The sequence below is a fragment of the Malus sylvestris genome, chromosome 5, assembly GCF_916048215.2.
Source record: "Malus sylvestris chromosome 5, drMalSylv7.2, whole genome shotgun sequence".
Lineage (NCBI taxonomy): Eukaryota > Viridiplantae > Streptophyta > Magnoliopsida > Rosales > Rosaceae > Malus > Malus sylvestris.
In genome coordinates this window covers 23,517,018-23,536,602 of record NC_062264.1, presented here as the reverse complement: position 1 = coordinate 23,536,602, position 19,585 = coordinate 23,517,018, and the positions used below count along the sequence as shown (strand labels likewise).

At 40.2% G+C, this 19,585-nt stretch overlaps 2 protein-coding genes across 2 annotated transcripts; both read right to left on the bottom strand.

The window, feature by feature from the left end:
• Positions 1–58: 58 nt before the first annotated feature.
• Positions 59–3,526, bottom strand: LOC126623688 (uncharacterized). The gene is made up of 3 exons (XM_050292644.1): positions 2,247–3,526; positions 912–1,257; positions 59–450 (listed from the first exon to the last, which is right to left on the bottom strand). Exons 1-3 carry the CDS (start codon positions 3,308–3,310, stop codon positions 187–189), a joined length of 1,674 nt encoding a protein of 557 aa, XP_050148601.1. The 5' UTR covers positions 3,311–3,526; the 3' UTR covers positions 59–186.
• A 4,430-nt stretch (positions 3,527–7,956) lies between these two features.
• LOC126624057 (peptidyl-prolyl cis-trans isomerase CYP21-1-like) lies at positions 7,957–19,233 on the bottom strand. Its single transcript, XM_050293052.1, has 7 exons — positions 18,894–19,233; positions 10,156–10,234; positions 10,009–10,056; positions 9,490–9,513; positions 9,221–9,403; positions 9,008–9,083; positions 7,957–8,450 (listed from the first exon to the last, which is right to left on the bottom strand). The coding sequence occupies exons 1-7, from the start codon at positions 18,993–18,995 to the stop codon at positions 8,288–8,290; spliced, it is 675 nt and encodes a 224-aa protein (XP_050149009.1). The 5' UTR covers positions 18,996–19,233; the 3' UTR covers positions 7,957–8,287.
• Positions 19,234–19,585: the final 352 nt, after the last annotated feature.

Below are 19,585 nucleotides of genomic sequence, written 5' to 3'. Positions count from 1 at the left end.
AAGATTAGTTCGAAAATTCCGGCGGTTGCTGCCGGCCAAGTGCATCCACGCATTGAACTTTCCTGAAAAATACTCTTTATTGATGAAACATCAGGCAACACTCGATATGAATAATTTGCTGGCAGGAAATTCTAACTTGATACAAAGAACAAATCAACACCACAAGATTGTAATTCAAAGACTAATTTACACACCCAGAGTTCTGGAGATCATAGAAGATGGTCTATGGTTTCGACTAATGGGTAAGTGAACGTAAACCTCGTGAACTTCCGGTTTACAAACCTCCCCTCTATCCCTATCTATGGCATAGCACACGTATACGGTGTCAATTACATTGTCCAGCACATGGACAAAGAAACCAAGTATCACGATCAGCAGCACCCACGCCAGAACTGCCACAAGGTACGAATCAACCCCAAGACTGCTCACAGCTTGTAAGATAGCGCAGACCTGTCAATGCACATCCATGATCAGAAAATACCAAGGGAGAGATAAAAAGGAAGATAGGAATTACAAAACAAGAAAGATGATGCAACCGAAACAAAGTCCAGCAGTTTGGGATCGGGAACGCATTTATAACGCATCTCTGTTGATTGCTTATGAAATATGACGCATCAAACATATCGACAGTGCATGACATCTAGAACCACCCTTGGGTCCTCCCCCCAACTCTCTTCTCTCAGCTAGGCCACATCAAAAGTGCGGAAGAAGACCAAAAGGCAATAATTATACAACAGTTACTACCATTAACTGCGTTAGGAGAAAGATCTATGCACAGCCTTTAAAAAGCTTCGACAGTGTCACATGTTCAATACATGGATGAGTTCCTAACATACCACACATGATGCACAACGATCTTAAACAATAATTAATGGAAACTTGAATGATTGAGATTCGAAAAGACAACATACCACAATTGCATATATTGCTGAGAGTACAAAAACAATTCCAGCCAATAGACGAGTGGAGATGGTTTCCACAAAAACTGCAGAGAGAAGATTGCGCTTTAGAAGCTCGTATGTCATTTTTGCAGATGAGCAGTAAGCTTCACCAGTTATTGCCGCAAAGTTGATTGTGAACTTGTTGAGAAAATCAATTGCAGAAAATAAGGCATTAACACAGCAGCGCATTAGAAAATGCACCATCCCAGGTGAACCGTCTTGTCTTGCACTATCAACCATGGCACGGACAACTCGAACAACACATAAAAGTAATCCAGATAGGCATACTGTGCCAAAGTTGGGCCCAAACGCATTTCTGCAAGTATAAACAGAAAATGAGAAAGGACAAGATATTGTGATCACAAGATAACATCAAGAGTAATGCCTAAAATGCCGTTATGTTTAATATGTCAACTAATTCGGCAGGAAAAGATAAAATGAAAACTATGAGCAGATCACAATTCTCACAAGCATAAGGTTTGACACATGGGCGAAGAATACAGAACACCACTGAAAGGTAAGCATAATTTGTCAAGAAAACAAAGTTGCGGAATAACATCTTAGAGTTCAGTGCATGTACCAGATAAAGCAAAAAATATGCATTTTCATCCTTCAAGATTTCATGTGAACATACATTCTGGAACATTAGCTTGTTGCTAAGAAAATAAGGGTCCAAGGGACCTGACACTACCAGGTGGAGAAGAACCTATACCTACTTGCTGCTGCTTGGATTAATGTTGTTCTTATATTATGCACAACGATAATAAGCCCAAAATTCACCGAATAACCCCACACATACTACCAAAATGGAATTGATTAATCACTATTAATGTCATACAGATAAATAAGCCTATGAAAGTGCTACTGTCCGTCAACCAGAGCAGCATCAAAACCTAAATGTGAAAGACATGAACAGGTACCCATCTGACCCAAGGAAGAACTGCTACATAACGATTGCATAGTATCTATATCCCAATTTTCATACGTGTATTTACATTAGAGACAATATAGTTATTCTGGAATTTCGTTGATGGAACCTAGAAAACAAATTTGGCTGACAAAAAAGTACACTGATTATATGCTCTGACTTGCAAGAAAATACAAACACTCGGACATAAATTGATTGTGTTTTCGGGTTTCCTACCTATTCAAACTAAACAGAGTTAATCACCAACTTTTCAACTCTCCACCAATTCAGTTCCATTTAGTTTGGAACAGAGTATATTTCAATTGTAAGTTGTAATATATGAACTAAGGTAAAGTACTCGAAACATCGAAAAACAAATGAAGCAACAAACAATTCACCTTAACGAGCGTCTGATAATGCGCCTCGGAGTAGAATCCTCCTTAGCAAAGTACCACTGAGCAACAGTCCCACTCATCACATACACCTGAGCTTCCACCATCGTCGTCAGCGACCACAACATTGTCAAAATCGCCAATGCGTAATAAGCAGGCACCCAACCATCCTGCTTCCACACACAACTATACACTCCCTGCGATTCCCGCGGCGCAATCTTCCCATTGAACCTGGCATACACCAAGAACACAACAATGGGTGCGTAGTAAACCACCAATCCGAATGTCAAACATGGCAGGACCCCGAACAAGCCCAAGTTCTGCGAAAGCGCATCTGAAGCGACCCCAATTATGCTCACAGTGAGCTCAATCCGGTGCCAATTCACCACAAGAATCCACACAACGACCCCAATTACCAAAAACACGAAAACCAGAATCAAAATTCTGTAAGCTAAAGGGAGAGCGTCGCTGCAGGTCGAGCTGAGAGTGCAGGCGACGAACCAGTACACGTTGAAGAAAATTGGAAAGACGATGAAGAAGGGGAGGAAGATATAGACGACTTGCTTGGCGTAGTGTTTGAGGAGAATTAGCAGACTGAAGCAAATGGGCAGGCTTAGAATCAACGTAATCACGAGGGTCCATGTCAAATCTTTGAGCAGAGAGGACGAGGAAGAAGAGAAAGTGGGTCCGACCCAGTTGGGGAGACGGGTCAAAGTTTCGTTTTTGACGCAGGAGGCGGAGTCGGAGTCGTAGGCGAAGGAGGAGAGGGCGGAGTAATTTTGGTTGCGGTGGACAATGGCGAAGATTCCGATGGCGAAGGTGGCGAGGACGAAGAGGAGGAAGAGGAATAGAAAGGGGAGGTCTTTGAAATGGCGGGGCCCGTAGTTGTAGGAGATCTGGAGGTACTGGGTCGGGTCGGAATCGGATTCCGGTGGGTCGGCGTAAGATTGCGGAGGGGACGGCGGCGGTGGCGGGTCTTCGATTGGGGGTTTGGAGAGGAGTGGGGTGGAGGGAGAGGATGAGTCGTAGAAGGAGATGGGAATCTTGTTGTGGTCTTCGGAGCTGCCCATTGGAGTTCAGTTGGAGCTGAGGGAGGTGGCGATGGTGGCGGAGGGTGGGTGGTTTGGGGTATAGAGAAGGCGGAGAAGCATTTGGTTTGGTCGTTGACTGGTAAGCAGAGAGTGCGTGCTGTTAAGCAGAGTGCGTGGAGTAGTAGATGGAGATAAGCATCAGAGAAACAGAGCAATGAGTTGGAAATTTTGGTCGGTCTGTTTGACAGTCGACATTTCTGGAGGCTTTTATACATTTTGTTATTCCTTATTTTTACTTTTTTTTAAAATTTTTTTTTTTTTGGGGCAATGATTAAGTAGTTTTTGCAGAGAGTTCATGAGACTAAATTTGTAGATAAAATTTACAAATTAAATGATGTGTGATCGATAGGAAATAAACACGTTTATTAACGCTTAAATAATAATCCGACGATCATCAACTTTAATATCATTTAGTTTACAAAATTTTATCAATAAGTTTGGTATTCCTAGCATTACTAGCTAGCTATATGATAAATTTAGGTGTGTGCTATCCACACACCCCTTTTTACTTCTCTCATACCCCTTGTTAATTTATGTCATTTGATTTTCTTTAATTCATCCGATCCGACGGTTGAAAGTTAAAAGGGTATGAAAGAAGTAAAAAGAGGTGCGTGGATATCACACCCCTAAATTTATGGGTAAATTGCCATTTGACCACCTAAACTATTACTCCAGTTGAAATTAACTCCTTGAACTTTTTTTTGGTAAATTAACCCCTGAACTATTTGAAATATGTCAATTAACCCCTTGCCATTAGATTCCGTCCATTATTTTGTCAAATTCAAGGGCAAATTAGTCTTTTATCATCAATTCTTACATGTCACTTATAACCACCAATAAAATTATGACATGAGGACACATAATAACGTGTAATGACAATGTGAAATGTTCCGTTATATAAACGTTTGGTTTCTTTATGTTTCTTATTATGCTATAAGTTTTTTATATTATTTTGTGTCCCTGTGGCATTATTTTGTTGGTGGTTATTACTGAAAAGTAAGAATTGATGATAAAAAGTTTAACTTGCCCTTGAATTTGACAGCATCGTGGACGGAACTCAACGGTAAGGGGTTAACTGGTTGATTTTAAATAGTTCAAGGGGTTAATTTACCAAAAAAAAAATAGTTCAAGGAGTCAATTTCAACTAGGGTAATACTTTAGGGGATCAAACCGCAGTTTACTCTAAATTTATGGAATTTTTATCATAAATAGCAAAAATTTACCTCAATTTCATAAATGTCATTTTTTGTAAAATAATTTTGAATATACCCAAATTACATTAAAATGGACTCAATTCTTTCGAAAAAGAAAACAATATCTTTGTTACTATTATCAAGGTTCTAAAAATCGCTAGGTGCTAGTTGAGCGGCGAGTAGGGGCCTAGCGCCTAGGCGGATTTATGTAAATTTATTATACATCTTGTAAATAAATATCTATTTACACCTAAAAAAATTATACTTGTATGAATAATAAAAGAATGATAAAATGCAAAAATAGAAGTAGAAGAATATACAAATTATATCATTAGTACTTTGATGGATTTGATGGAATAAGATACAAGTTCAACTAATACAAATTTGTAGTACTTTAGGAAAAAATTTCAAAGATGATATGAATTTATAGTGCATTTAAAGAGGAATAAAGGGGTCAAATATATGTTTAGAAATCATTTAATCTTTGAAAACAAAGTATTTGACAAAAAAAGAAAGTATTTAATCAACAATTTAAAATAATTACATAAAAAAAAATGGAGGGTGGGAAACTAGGATGCATAGAAGGGAGGGAGGTGGGGCATCATTCATAACGTTCAATGTGCTAGTTGTATGCCTGTACCCTCATTTTTTTATTTTTTATGTTATGGATGTACCCTCCTTTATATATGTATTCAAGCAAATAGGATGCTAGGTGTCTCATTTTAATTGGACAATAGTTTAAAATATATTAGATATGAAAAAAGTGAGACTTGATAGTGGTCTCGTGGGTGAGCATCAAAGAGAGAGAAACTCAATTTTCTCTCTTCTTCTTCTTCCTCTCGTTTTTTTGCTGGAATTCAAAACCCAGAACACAGACTGTGTTCTGCATTCCTACTTCCTCATTTTGAAAACAGAAACAGGCAGTGAAACGCCAAGACTGCCTAGGCCATCCAGTTGCCCTCCAAGGCTGCCCAAGCGCCGCACGAACCGCCTCAGCTCCCGCCTAATCCCTTCCCAGATTTTCCTCCCAACTATAAGTTAATCGCGGCAGCTGACCACCGCCTAGCGCCTAGGCGCGGCCTACGCCAATTTTTAGAACACGTCTATTAGACCATCTCCAATGAAAGTTCTTATTTAAGAACTCCCACCACCATTTTGAGTACTCATTTAAGGACTTAAAGGAATCTTTACGTCCCTAAAGGAATATTGCCTCCAATGATAAAGTCTTTATAGTATAATCCCTAAATTTAAAGTTTTTATGATTTTTATGTGATAATTTGATTATGTGCACATTTTTTATTTATGTTAACTTTTTTTTAATTAATTAAAAGCATTAAAAGCATTAAATCTTCAATCAAAAGTGTGGCCCATGTTTTTCACCCAAGGTGCATATTTTTTTGTTTATGTTAACTATTTTTTAATTAACTAAAAGCATTAAAAGCTTTAGTCGTTTTTCACTCAAGGTTGTCCTATACAGTCTTTATATTATATGTAAGGACATACAAAATGTATCTGGTGAGTCCTTATAGCTTTTTTTTTAGTACATCGATATTTTTACACTAAGGGGAGGGAGGGTTCGACTAAGCCACACAATGAGCAACCTAATTTGGTATCGAATTCGCCATCCATGAGATTTGAACCTAATTTGGTATCTAATTTGGTGAGTCCCTATACTTTAAAGACTCGCTTTCCAACCCATTGGAAATTTATTTGTCTCTATATTTGTTTTATACTCATTTTATACTGTGGTTGTCTTAATTTAAGGACTCCACTGAAGATGCTCTTAGAAAGGTAGAACTCCACTTGGAATTACAAGACTTCACTGAAATAAAATGACTAAAAAGCTATTAAAACAAAAAAAAAAAAAACTCAACTCATGCAATAAATTATGAATAAATTTGATAAGGAATAAAATTATCCAAATAAAAGAACAAAGTGGATAATATGATAAATAGAAAAAAAATTAAAAAAACAAAAACAAAAACAATTTGTGAATACAGAGGCAATCTTGACGTTACAAAATACTGGTTTCAGTACATACAAAAAAGGTTTTGATTGCAATTTCTGAAGCTCAAAAATGAGAAGGTCAACAAACGTACGTTTACAATTATATATCTATCTCTTCCATTAATCTTTCTCTCCAAAATGGATTATGTCATTCCGAGAGACTAAATACATAATAAATTTCTCTAATGCGATATTTTGGATTTCCGATTCCAAACTGCTGAAGAGAAATGAAGGTCTAATAATTTTCAATCTTCTTTTTTTTCTTTGGATACAGAATTGGGTGATTCGGTTAGGGGGAATCCTATGGCCGAATCCTACTGATTAACTATTTTTCCAATTCGTTGTACTTTCGTGTCTCCGGCTAACAAACACATAAGTTGAGAATCATAATCCATTATTTGTTATGTCATATTATGGAAAGTATTATTACTGCAAGACGCGTCTGTAATTCTGTAAATTCATTGTCCTCGCATACATTGTTAACGATAGAGGGAGGTTTTCACCTTGCGTTCCAAATTCGAAATTTTCTCTTCTCCTAGATCATTGAAATTATTTTGAACTCGCTGCCTCTCCTTAATAATAATTAACAGGTTTTATTTTTAAGTTAACAGCTTGAGAGCACTGTTCTAAAAAACAACCAAGGCGGCGCCTAGGCGCTAGGTAGTGGTGAGCCGAGGCGTTTTCTTGCAAATCGGTTGGAAAAATCGGATTGGCTCTAGGCGGCCGCCTAGGCGCTCTAGGGGGCTAGGCGGTTTTTTTTTAATGAAATTAAAAAATAAAATAAAAAATCTTATCTAAGTCTAAGTGGTTTAAAATTATGAAATTGTTGTACATTTGTCACCCTACAATACTCCTCACTATGGTTATATGTGTTTTTAAATTTTGGACTTTTTGGATACTTTTTTTGCATTTTATAATTTTTTTATTATCTTATCCAAGGATTTCATACAAGTATAATTTTTTTTAAGTGTCAATATGCACTTATTTGCAAGATATACAAGATAATTACCTAAATCCGCCTAGATGCCCGCCTAGACCCCACCTAACCGCCTAGGCACTAGGTGCCAGCCCGCCGCCCGACTAGCTCCTAGCGTTTTTTAGAACCTTGCTTGAGAGTGATACGTCGAATGGTCGGGTCTGAGGCATGCCATGACGTTGTTAGTATCTCATATAGGCCTTTATGCCAACTTAATGTTGTCCTAATCCTATGCTGTTTTTATAGATCTCCATTAGTTTGCTGCGTCAATCTAATGACCTAGCATCTAGTATGCTTTAGACAGCAATAAAGAGAAATTTGAAGCCTTGGTCTCTAAAATTTGGTCCACTTGGAGTTTTGGTTTCTAAATTGGTGTTTAATTTTGTCACTAACATAAAACAATGATCATTTTGAATAACATTGTTAAAACTTCCATCCAAAATAAAAAGTTTAAGCGAACAAATAAGGGATGAATAAAAGCAACTTCAGAATGAAAGGTCAAATACACATGCTTGAGAAAAATGGGGGCAAACGGGAAGAAAAAAAATGATGAAACTGTAATATACACACGTTTCCTCACTTCCTCTACAACAAAACATGTTTGTACTAACAACTCTTGCCAATTACAAAGGGAGGGAGAGAGAGAGAGAGACTGTAATATATTCAGGAGAAAAGCCCGAGACTGATGGAACTAGGTAGAAGGGAAGAATCTCGTATCGGTGACTCATCTAGAAAACCAATTTACTGAACTCAAAGTTAAAAAATTTGTTGTAGTAAGTGTTAACTTTCCTCATTCCACTGGCTCTTGGGTATCTCTCCTGATTCAGCAATTACAACCTTCTTTCTGGGTTTTCCACTGTAGGTTCCGGCCCCCCCTTCGATTGCATACACCGTGTCCATTCCTTGAATAACCTTGCCAAAGACAACATGCTCCCCGTCCAACCTGTAGAATACATACAAAATATCATCACTGTATAACAAGCCTTGGACTAGACGTGCATCATAGACTGAGACCTATATGGCAATTTATACAACTACAAACTATTTCATATCACTATATTGATGCATATTGATCATTCTCAGAAACTTCAGTGTGATTCTTAAGTGCAAGATTCCAAAATTCAGCATGTTTAAGCACTCATGTGCCTGCGCACACATAAATTTCTTTTAGTGGTCTTCCAAAGACTTTCTCTCAATTATTGATCCTAATTGCTTTGGTCTTAGCATCTTAAGTGACATCCAGAAAATTCTTGACAAGGCATGTCAAGTCAGCCTACTCTGATTGCATCACCGCAGGAGAAGATTAAGGAGCATCTCACTAGACTATCTTGGACGGCTGGACCTATCCCAAAGAAAAAAAATGTACACATTTTTGGAAGTTCTGTATAGGGTAACTATGCAATTGTATTGGCTGCATGAACTCTGAATCTTTGTGCTGAGCCAATTATTTCTACAAATGTTCAAATATTCAGAATTCCACCCCCCCCCAAAAAAACTTACCAACTAGCTTTGAGTGTGGTGATAAAGAACTGTGAGCCATTGGAATCAGGTCCTGAATTTACCATAGAAACAACACCTGCACATAAAATGCAGTTTCAGGGGAAAAAATAATAAAAATGACTTCATAACAATTCAGATAGTTAGGAGCTTTAGAAATCCATAGATCATCAAAGGAATGAAAACGGACAGCCATAAACTTTTGAAATTAAACACCTGCATGTGAATGTTTCACTCTGAAATTCTCATCAGGAAATGTGCCGCCATATATAGATTCATAGCCCTTCCCATCACGAGAAACAATATCTCCTCCTTGAATCATGAACCCAGATACTATACGATGAAATGGTATTCCCTTATAGTGGAGCAGTTTCCCCTTAACACCTTTGCCCTTTTCCCCTAAATTCATAAAAAGGTTTGAATCAGCACAATAATAGTAAGAGAAGCTTTTGTCAGTGATAAAGTATTGCAATAGCTCCAATTACCTGTGCACAATGCCCTAAAATTTTCTGCACAAAAAAATTTCAGGTGTTAGATAATTAAGTGGTACGAGATAACCATGATGTAGTGTAAAAGAAGAAAGCAAGTTGGCAGATCTGCAAAATAGCACAGTCAAAAGCAGCAAGATTGCGAAAATTACTGGCTGAGTGGAGTGTAATTGTACATGTAAAAGTGTGTGTTTTCATGTAAACCTGTTTCTAATTGAGGTTTAAGTAATTGGGCACCCAAAAAACATCGTCCCAAAAATTTTAACAAGCATAATTAGTTTGGTTATTAGCATGCATTGATACGAACAAAAGAATTCCAATGACAAGATGTTTAATCTAGTAAGCAATTACAGATTATATCATCATGGACTGCGATCAATATTCCCGCATTTGGATATGTATACGAAGGTGGATTATCATCAACCAATTTGTGCTAAATAACAAACTGTGACCAGTTGAAACAAATATTTCTAAGGTTCTAATGACATTGTATTAACAAGTGAGATGATCACATACCAGCAGTCTTTGGCACAACCTCACCATATAATCCAATCACGATTCTACCTGCAAATATAAAGGTGAATAGAAGTTATCAGGGCATAGGAAACCAATATGAAATAGGGGGAAAACAGTTTACGTAATAGTATAGACACGAAGCCATACCTAAGTGCTGTCTGTCAATATCAATATCAAGGAATACTCTGTGGGTAATTTCAGGCACCTCTTCTATTTGCACTTCCTCCTAGACATCAAATTAGAGAGTTAAATCAATTTGTTTGTAATACTAGGTCCATGCGATTCTTTGCACTTACTGAAAGTGATGGCATCATTACTCAAAGAACAAACCACCAAAAGTAAATCCACGTAATCAGAAAAGTAATGATAAAACCATGAACTTCCACGACTTCATATGATCTGGTACACCAATTGGTCATGCCTAACATGCAGACATGTTTATTCATCCCAATATATATCCTAAATGAAGCTTCAATAACAACAACAACAACAACAACAACAACAAAGCCTTTTCCCACTAAGTGGGGTCGGCTATATGAATCCTAGAACGCCATTGCGCTCGGTTTTGTGTCATGTCCTCCGTTAGATCCAAGTACTCTAAGTCTTTTCTTAGAGTCTCTTCCAAAGTTGTCCTAGGTCTTCCTCTACCCCTTCGGCCCTGAACCTCTGTCCCGTAGTCACATCTTCGAACCGGAGCGTCAGTCGGCCTTCTTTGCACATGTTCAAAATCACCGGAGCCGATTTTCTCTCATATTTCCTACAATTTCGGCTACTCCTACTTTACCTCGGATATCCTCATTCCCAATCTTATCCTTTCTCGTGTGCCCACACATCCCACGAAGCATCCTCATCTCCGCTACACCCATTTTGTGTACGTGTTGATGCTTCACCACCCAACATTTTGTGCCATACAACATCGCTAGCCTTATTGCCGTCCTATAAAATTTTCCCTTGAACTTCAGTGGCCTACGACGGTCACACAACACGCCGGATGCACTCTTTCCATCCAGCTCGTATTCTATGGTTGAGATCTCCATCTAATTCTCCGTTCTCTTGCAAGATAGATCCTAGGTAGCGAAAACGATCGCTTTTTGTGATCTTCGCTAGATTGCTCCGGTCATTAGTGTGGATAAGTATATAAATGGATAGAGATAGGAAAGCAAACACAAGATGTACGTGGTTCACCCAGATTGGCTACGTCCACGGAATAGAAGAGTTCTCATTAATTGTGAAGGGTTTACACAAGTACATAGGTTCAAGCTCTCATTTAGTGAGTACAAGTGAATGATTTAGTACAAATGACATTAGGAAATATTGTGGGAGAATGATCTCGTAATCACGAAACTTCTAAGTATCGGAGTGTGGTGTCGTCTTGACTTGCCTTATCTGTCTCATAGGTAGATGTGGCATCTTCTCTGGAAGTACTCTTCCTCCATCCAGGGGTGGTATCTTTAACTGGTGGAGATGCACAAGGTAATGTATCAATTTCACTTGAAGCTTACTTGTAGTTTCAGGCTTGGTCAAGCGCGATACAAACCATGTAGTAGGAGTCCCCCAAGTCGCCGAGCTAGGGGGTCTGCTGAAAGAGGTGACAGACAAGGTAAGCAATCAGAGCTCCGACTGATTGTTCACCTTCTCCCCATCTTGCAGCAGCATGAAGGATAAAGAGAAGAAAAATGAGAAGAGATGATATGAGATACTTTTGCTTTTGAAGAAGTAACTTTCCACATGCTTATTCTTGAACTGAGCTGGAGGGTTTTTTGGTTTCCTCCAGAGTATAAGGCCGACTGAAGAATTTGAGGGTCAAAACAAGTCCATCAAATCTAGAGTACGTTCCACCCTGCTGATATGGGATACTTTTGCTTTTGACAGAGTAATGAATGTATCGGCACGTGTGCTGTTACGCTTGTCTCCACATGCTTCCTTGTATCCTTCGCACTTGCCCTATCTGTTCCTCAAGCAGATGCGGAATCTTCCCTGGAAACATAAGATGTTGAAGATGAGTACTCGAGAGCAATGCCAGGTAAGTAATCAGGTAAGGGGTTCCAGGCAGTCAGTTCCTGGCTGGAAGCTTGATTCCAAGTGCTGACTGATTGCTCTCTTTCTCCTTGTCTTGCAGGTAAAAACAAGGCCAAAAGAAAAGACAGGGAAAAAGCATGATATGGGATACTCTTGCTTTTAACCCTGATGATATGAGATATTCTTGCTCTAGTATAGCTTGTTTGCAGAGGTATTATCGGGGGGAAAGAAAGCTGAATATTTCGAAAGGCTTCGTTGGGAGTGCCCTCTCAGATATGATGAAGGGTTGAGCATTTTTGCAGGTCTGCCTGTCCGTTGGGGATGGAGGTCGACATATATAGGAGTCTCCCTAACAACAAGTAGTAATGCTATTCCTTTACCCTGCTTGGTCATAGCACGGTAGTGGGAGCTGCCAGTTTCACATGTTTTAACTCTGTCAGAGCACTTTGAAAAAGTGGTCTGTGGTATCTGGCTCTTGAGATTCGGAGAACGATGCCTCTTCGATTTTTGAGAAAGCAATCATGCTGGGGGTATGACTCTCGAGATTCGGAGAGCAGTGTCTCTTCGATTTTTGAGGAAGTAATCATGTTGGGAGTCTGGCTCTCGAGATTCGGAGGGCGGTGCCTCTTCGATTTTGGAGCAAGTAATCTTGTTGGGAGTGTTGTCTCGAATGTGAGTAAAGGTTGGGCATGTTTGCTAGTCTACCTTGCCACGAAGCACAAAGGTTGACACACAGGGACTTTCCAATTATCCAGCAATGGTACTGTTCCTTTACCCTCTCTTCGATTTTGAGAAAGTAGTCATGTTGGGAGTCTGGCTCTCGAGATTCGGAGGACGGTGCCTCTTCGATTTTGGAGCAAGCAATCTTATTGGGAGTGTTTTCTCGAATGTGAGTAAAGGTTGGGCATGTTTGCTAGTTTACCTTGCCACGAAGCACAGAGGTTGACACACAGGGACTTTCCAATTATCCAGCAGTGGTACTGTTCCTTTACAGTTGTGGGTAATAATATGGTAGCTAGACCTTCAAAATTTATGTGTCTAAACTTTTGTTAGTGCTGTTTCTTTGCTATTCTTTTACCTTTCTTGGTCAGAGCGATGTAGTGGGAGCTGCAAGCTTCACGTGCTCAACTTTGGCAGAGAACTTTGGCAAAGTTATTTGTGGTACCCATGAGCTATTGTTGCGTGTGGGAAGTGGGTGATTGAACAGTAAGATTCATGTGCTTTCTACTTCACCAGAAGTCTTCGATAGAATGCCCATAATTTCTGCAAAGCTGAGTGTGCGTGTGACAGGTGCTGACAAGGCTAGAAAAGTAGGTGCCTCTTCGATTTCTGAGATCGGCCCTCGTGGTCTCTGAGCAGCCCAGCTTTTGAGAAAGCGAGCGCCTCTTCGATTGATTCGGAGAACGATGCCTCATCGATTTTTGAGAAAGCAATCATGCTGGGGGTCTGGCTCTCGAGATTCGGGGAGCAGTGTCTCTTCGATTTTTGAGAAAGTAATCATGTTGGGAGTCTGGCTCTCGAGATTCGGAGGGCGGTGCCTCTTCGATTTTGGAGCAAGCAATCTTGTTGGGAGTGTTTTCTCGAATGTGAGTAAAGGTTGGGCATGTTTGCTAGTCTACCTTGCCACGAAGCACAGAGGTTGACACACAGGGACTTTCCAATTATCCAGCAATGGTACTGTTCCTTTACCCTCTCTTCGATTTTTAAGAAAGTAGTCATGTTGGGAGTCTGGCTCTCGAGATTCGGAGGACGGTGCCTCTTCGATTTTGGAGCAAGCAATCTTATTGGGAGTGTTTTCTCGAATGTGAGTAAAGGTTGGGCATGTTTGCTAGTCTACCTTGCCACGAAGCACAGAGGTTGACACACAGGGACTTTCCAATTATCCAGCAGTGGTACTGTTCCTTTACCCTTGTGGGTAATAATATGGTAGCTAGACCTTCAAAATTTATGGGTCTAAACTTTGTTAGTGCTGTTTCTTTGCTATTCTTTTACCCTTCTTGGTCAGAGCGATGTAGTGGGAGCTGCAAGCTTCACGTGCTCAACTTTGGCAGAGAACTTTGGCAAAGTTATCTGTGGTACCCATGAGCTATTGTTGCGTGTGGGAAGTGGGTGATTGAACAGTAAGATTCATGTGTTTTCTACTTCCCCAGAAGTCTTTGACAGAATGCCCATAATTTCCGCAAAACTGAGTGTGCGTGTGACAGGTGCTGACAAGGCTGGAAAAGGCTGGAAAAGTAGGTGCCTCTTCGATTTCTGAGATCGGCCCTCGTGGTCTCTGGGGAGCCCAGCTTTTGAGAAAGCGAGCGCCTCTTCGATTTTTGAGATCGGCCTTCGTGGTCTTTGAGCAGCCCAACTTTTGAGAAAGCAAACGCCTCTTCGATTTCTGAGATCAACCCTCGTGATCTCTAAGTAGCCCAGCTTTTGAGAAAGCAAACGCCTCTTCGATTTCTGAGCAGGCGCCTCTTCGATGTCTGAAGCTTCGTCGAGTGCAGATTTTTATAGGGGCTGGCATTAAGTTCCAAAGCACACTTGAATCTCCACCAGTAGAAGCTTCATTCTTGCACTTCTAAGATCTTGATTTGTCCGACCTCTTCTCTCTTCAACACCTTTGAAAATGTCTGGCCCCTCCGACCGTCGTTTTGACTTGAACCTTGTTGAAGAGGCAGCCCCGCCTTCTCCAGACAACATATGGCGCCCATCCTTCGTCTCCCCTACTGGTCCTCTTACCGTTGGGGATTCCGTGATGAAGAATGATATGACCGCTGCGGTGGTGGCCAGGAACCTTCTCACTCCCAAAGATAACAGACTACTTTCCAAACGGTCTGATGAGTTAGCTGTTAAGGATTCGCTGGCTCTCAGTGTTCAGTGTGCAGGTTCTGTGTCTAATATGGCCCAACGCCTATTTGCTCGAACCCGCCAAGTTGAATCATTGGCGGCTGAAGTGATGAGTCTCAAACAGGAAATTAGAGGGCTCAAGCATGAGAATAAACAGTTGCACCGGCTCGCACATGACTATGCTACAAACATGAAGAGGAAGCTTGACCAGATGAAGGAAACTGATGGTCAGGTTTTACTTGATCATCAGAGATTTGTGGGTTTGTTCCAAAGGCATTTATTGCCTTCGTCTTCTGGGGCTGTACCGCGTAATGAAGCTCCAAATGATCAACCTCTGATGCCTCCTCCTTCTAGGGTTCTGTCCAGTACTGAGGCTCCAAATGATCCCCCTCCGGTGCCTTCTCTTTCTGGGGCTCTACCGACTGCTGAGACTTCTCCTAAGCAACCTTTGTGAAGGCTCCCTCTTGTGTGCTTATTTTGACTCATGTATATGTACATATTTGTAGCTTATCGGGGATATCAATAAATAAGCTTTCCTTCATTTCAACGTATTGTGTTAAATACACCAAAGCCTTCTTCGCTAAGTTCTTTGAATTTTCTTTTGTTAAAGCTTGTATGTTGAAGCTTTCTGAGTGGAGCATGTAGGTTGGGGTAGTGTTCCCTTAATTTCCCGAGTGAGGAAAACTTCTCGGTTGGAGACTTGGAAAATCCAAGTCACTGAGTGGGATCGGCTATATGAATCTTAGAACGCCATTGTGCTCGATCCTGTGTCATGTCCTTCGTTAGATCTAAGTACTCTAAGTCTTTTCTTAGAGTTTCTTCCAAAGTTTTCCTAGGTCTTCCTCTACCCCTTCGGCCCTGAACCTCTGTCCCATAGTCGCATCTTCTAATCGGAACGTCAGTAGGCCTTCTTTGCACATGTCCAAACCACCGTAACCGATTTTCTCTCATCTTTCCTTCAATTTCGGCTACTCCTACTTTACCCCGGATATCCTCATTCCTAATCTTATCCTTTCTCGTGTGCCCACACATCCAACGAAGCATCCTCATCTCCGCTACACCCATTTTGTGTACGTGTTGATGTTTCACCGCCCAACATTCTGTGCCATACAGCATCGCCGGCCTTATTGCCGTCCTATAAAATTTTCCCTTGAGCTTCAGTGGCATACGGCGGTCACACAACACGCCGGATGCACTCTTCCATTTCATCCATCCAGCTTGTATTCTATGGTTGAGATCTCCATCTAATTCTCCGTTCTTTTGCAAGATAGATCCTAGGTAACGAAAACGGTCGCTCTTTGGTATTTCTTGATCTCCGATCCTCACCCCTAACTCGTTTTGGCCTCCATTTGCACTGAACTTGCACTCCATATATTCTGTCTTTGATCGGCTTAGGCGAAGACCTTTAGATTCCAACACTTCTCTCCAAAGGTTAAGCTTTGCATTTACCCCTTCCTGAGTTTCATCTATCAACACTATATCGTCTGCGAAAAGCATACACCAAGGAATATCATCTTGAATATGTCCTGTTAACTCATCCATTACCAACGCAAAAAGGTAAGGACTTAAGGATGAGCCTTGATGTAATCCTACAGTTATGGGAAAGCTTTCGGTTTGTCCTTCATGAGTTCTTACGGCAGTCTTTGCTCCTTCATACATATCCTTTATAGCTTGGATATATGCTACTCGTACTCCTTTCTTCTTTAAAATCCTCCAAAGAATGTCTCTTGGGACCCTATCATACGCTTTTTCCAAATCTATAAAGACCATGTGTAAATCCTTTTTCCCATCTCTATATCTTTCCATCAATCTTCGTAAGAGATAGATTGCCTCCATGGTTGAGCGCCCTGGCATGAACCCGAATTGGTTGTCCGAAACCCGTGTCTCTTGCCTCAATCTATGCTCAATGACTCTCTCCCAGAGCTTCATTGTATGACTCATTAGCTTAATACCCCTATAGTTCATGCAATTTTGTACGTCGCCCTTATTCTTGTAGATAGGCACCAAAGTGCTCATTCGCCACTCATTTGGCATCTTCTTCGTTTTCAAAATCCTATTGAAAAGGTCAGTGAGCCATGTTATACCTGTCTCTCCCAAAAGTTTCCACACTTCGATTGGTATATCGTCTGGGCCTATTGCTTTTTTATGCTTCATCTTCTTCAAAGCTACAACCACTTCTTCCTTCCGGATTTGACGATAAAAAGAGTAGTTTCTACACTTTTCTGAGTTACTCAACTCCCCTAAAGAAGCACTCATTTCATGTCCTTCATTGAAAAGATTATGAAAATAACCTCTCCATCTGTCCTTAACCGCGTTCTCTGTAGCAAGAACCTTTCCATCCTCATCCTTGATGCACCTCACTTGGTTTAGGTCCCTTGTCTTCTTTTCCCTTGCTCTAGATAGTTTATAGATATCCAACTCTCCTTCTTTGGTATCTAGTCGTTTATACATATCGTCGTAAGCCGCTAACTTAGCTTCTCTGACAGCTTTCTTCGCCTCTTGCTTCGCTTTTCTATACCTTTCACCATTTTCATCAGTCCTCTCCTTGTATAAGGCTTTACAACATTCCTTCTTAGCCTTCACCTTTGTTTGTACCTCCTCATTCCACCACCAAGATTCCTTTTGGTGTGGGGCAAAGCCCTTGGACTCTCCTAATACCTCTTTTGCTACTTTTCGGATACAACTGGCCATGGAATCCCACATTTGGCTAGCTTCCCCCTCTCTATCCCACACACATTGGGTGATTACCTTCTCTTTGAAAATGGCTTGTTTTTCTTCTTTTAGATTCCACCATCTAGTCCTTGGGCACTTCCAAGTCTTGTTCTTTTGTCTTACTCTTTTGATATGTACATCCATCACCAACAAGCGATGTTGATTAGCCACGCTCTCTCCTGGTATAACTTTGCAATCCTTACAAGTTATACGATCCCCTTTCCTCATTAGAAGAAAATCTATTTGTGTTTTTGACGACCCACTCTTGTAGGTGATCACATGTTCTTCTCTCTTCTTAAAGAAGGTGTTGGCTAAGAAGAGATCATATGCCATTGCAAAATCCAAGATAGCTTCCCCATCCTCGTTTCTCTCCCCAAAACCATGGCCACCATGAAAACCTCCATAGTTGCCTGTCTCCCTGCCCACGTGTCCATTTAAATCTCCTCCTATAAATAACTTCTCCGTCTGAGCAATTCCTTGCACCAAGTCTCCAAGATCTTCCCAAAATTTCTCCTTCGAACTCGTATCCAACCCTACTTGAGGTGCGTACGCACTAATCACATTGATAAGTTCTTGTCCTATTACAATCTTGATTGCCATGATTCTATCTCCTACCCTCTTGACATCTACAACATCTTGTACCAAGGTCTTGTCCACGATGATGCCAACACCGTTTCTCGTTCTATTTGTGCCCGAATACCAAAGTTTAAACCCTGCATCCGTAAATTTCTTTTTCTTTTGTTCAGGTGGTATAAACAAATGGCAGATGTCAAGCTCCAAAACAAAATCAAAAGATTCAAAACGCCCCGCCTACACACTATCCACCCACAATTGTAGTCCAGTATCAGTTTAAAGCGCATGGGGCTAGAAAATAGAGCTCACAACTACTAAGTTTCACGAAACCAAATGCCTACAATTGAAATGCATTACGATGACAATCGAAATTAGCCGAATACTAAACATAGCCCACTTAGGCAAGCACTGTGAGTAGCACAATAGCGAAATTTACAGAGTTTGACCAACGCACAAGGCTCCACCCATCAAACACTCTCTAAGACTAAACCCATTTCACCATTTAACAGATTTCAAATTATTAGCACCCAATTAAAGAATTCATTAAATATGTGAACAATTAGCCTCAGATTCTGATTTCCCTATGCCAAATACTAGAATTAATAGTTCATAAAGCACCAAAATTTGAGCAAAACCCATTAAACCCACATTGTCAATCAATTGTTTGAGCAGACAAAAACCACAAAATCGCATTCAGATCCATAAATTATGGGTAAATACTAATAAAAATTATAGAAAAAGCTCACCTGTTTATGGGTGGACGAGAAAACGAAAATTAGGAAAATGGCGAGGACGAAGAAGACGAGGAGGGATCGAGGCTGAAGCAGGACGGAGATCTCTCGACGCATCGTTTCGATCCTCTCTATATGTGAATATGTATCTGAATTAATTAAGAAGAAGTACTATATCTACCTTGTTGATCTTCCATGTTAGTTCCTCTCTCCTTAGAAAGACCATAAATTCGGTGGTGCCAGTGACCTCTGAACTTAGACAGACACAGTAATGAGAGCGAGAGAGGGAGGGGCAGAGAACAAAGCCCTGGAATTTCAGGTGAGACAGACACAGCAAGTTTAGGTTCTCTTAACCAAGTCCAAGTCCAAATAATGTCCCAACAAGTAATGACAATTGTTTTCCATAAAAAAAAAATAATTAGGGGAACTATTATTGGCTTTCACAAATCTCATTCTTGCATTTTTCACACAGGTATTTTTTTTTTTAAATATAGAAAATTTGTAGTACACAATTAGATTTTTGAAATGTCAATAACAATTTATGTGGTTAGTGGTATTTATCTTTGTACTCGTAAATTCAAATCTCTCACTCCTTATATTGTTTGCATAAGTCATTTGGTATTACGGGGTAGTATTCTTTTACTTTTGTAAATGTGAGATTTTAGATTCGATTCTTGTAGGGATGAGTTTGATGTCAAATTACTACT

Excerpts from the sequence above, each read along its gene's own strand:
- LOC126623688 (XM_050292644.1), bottom strand. The coding sequence starts at position 3,310 with ATGGGCAGCTCCGAAGACCACAACAAGATTCCCATCTCCTTCTACGAC. Across the intron at positions 1,258-2,246 it reads ATTATCAGACGCTCGTTAAG|AAATGCGTTTGGGCCCAACT; the intron begins GTGAATTGTTTG and ends TTATACTTGCAG. Across the intron at positions 451-911 it reads CAGCAATATATGCAATTGTG|GTCTGCGCTATCTTACAAGC; the intron begins GTATGTTGTCTT and ends GTGCATTGACAG.
- LOC126624057 (XM_050293052.1), bottom strand. The coding sequence starts at position 18,995 with ATGCGTCGAGAGATCTCCGTCCTGCTTCAGCCTCGATCCCTCCTCGTC. Across the intron at positions 10,057-10,155 it reads TATTGACAGACAGCACTTAG|GTAGAATCGTGATTGGATTA; the intron begins GTATGGCTTCGT and ends TTATATTTGCAG. Across the intron at positions 9,084-9,220 it reads AGTGAAACATTCACATGCAG|GTGTTGTTTCTATGGTAAAT; the intron begins GTGTTTAATTTC and ends TTTTATGTGCAG.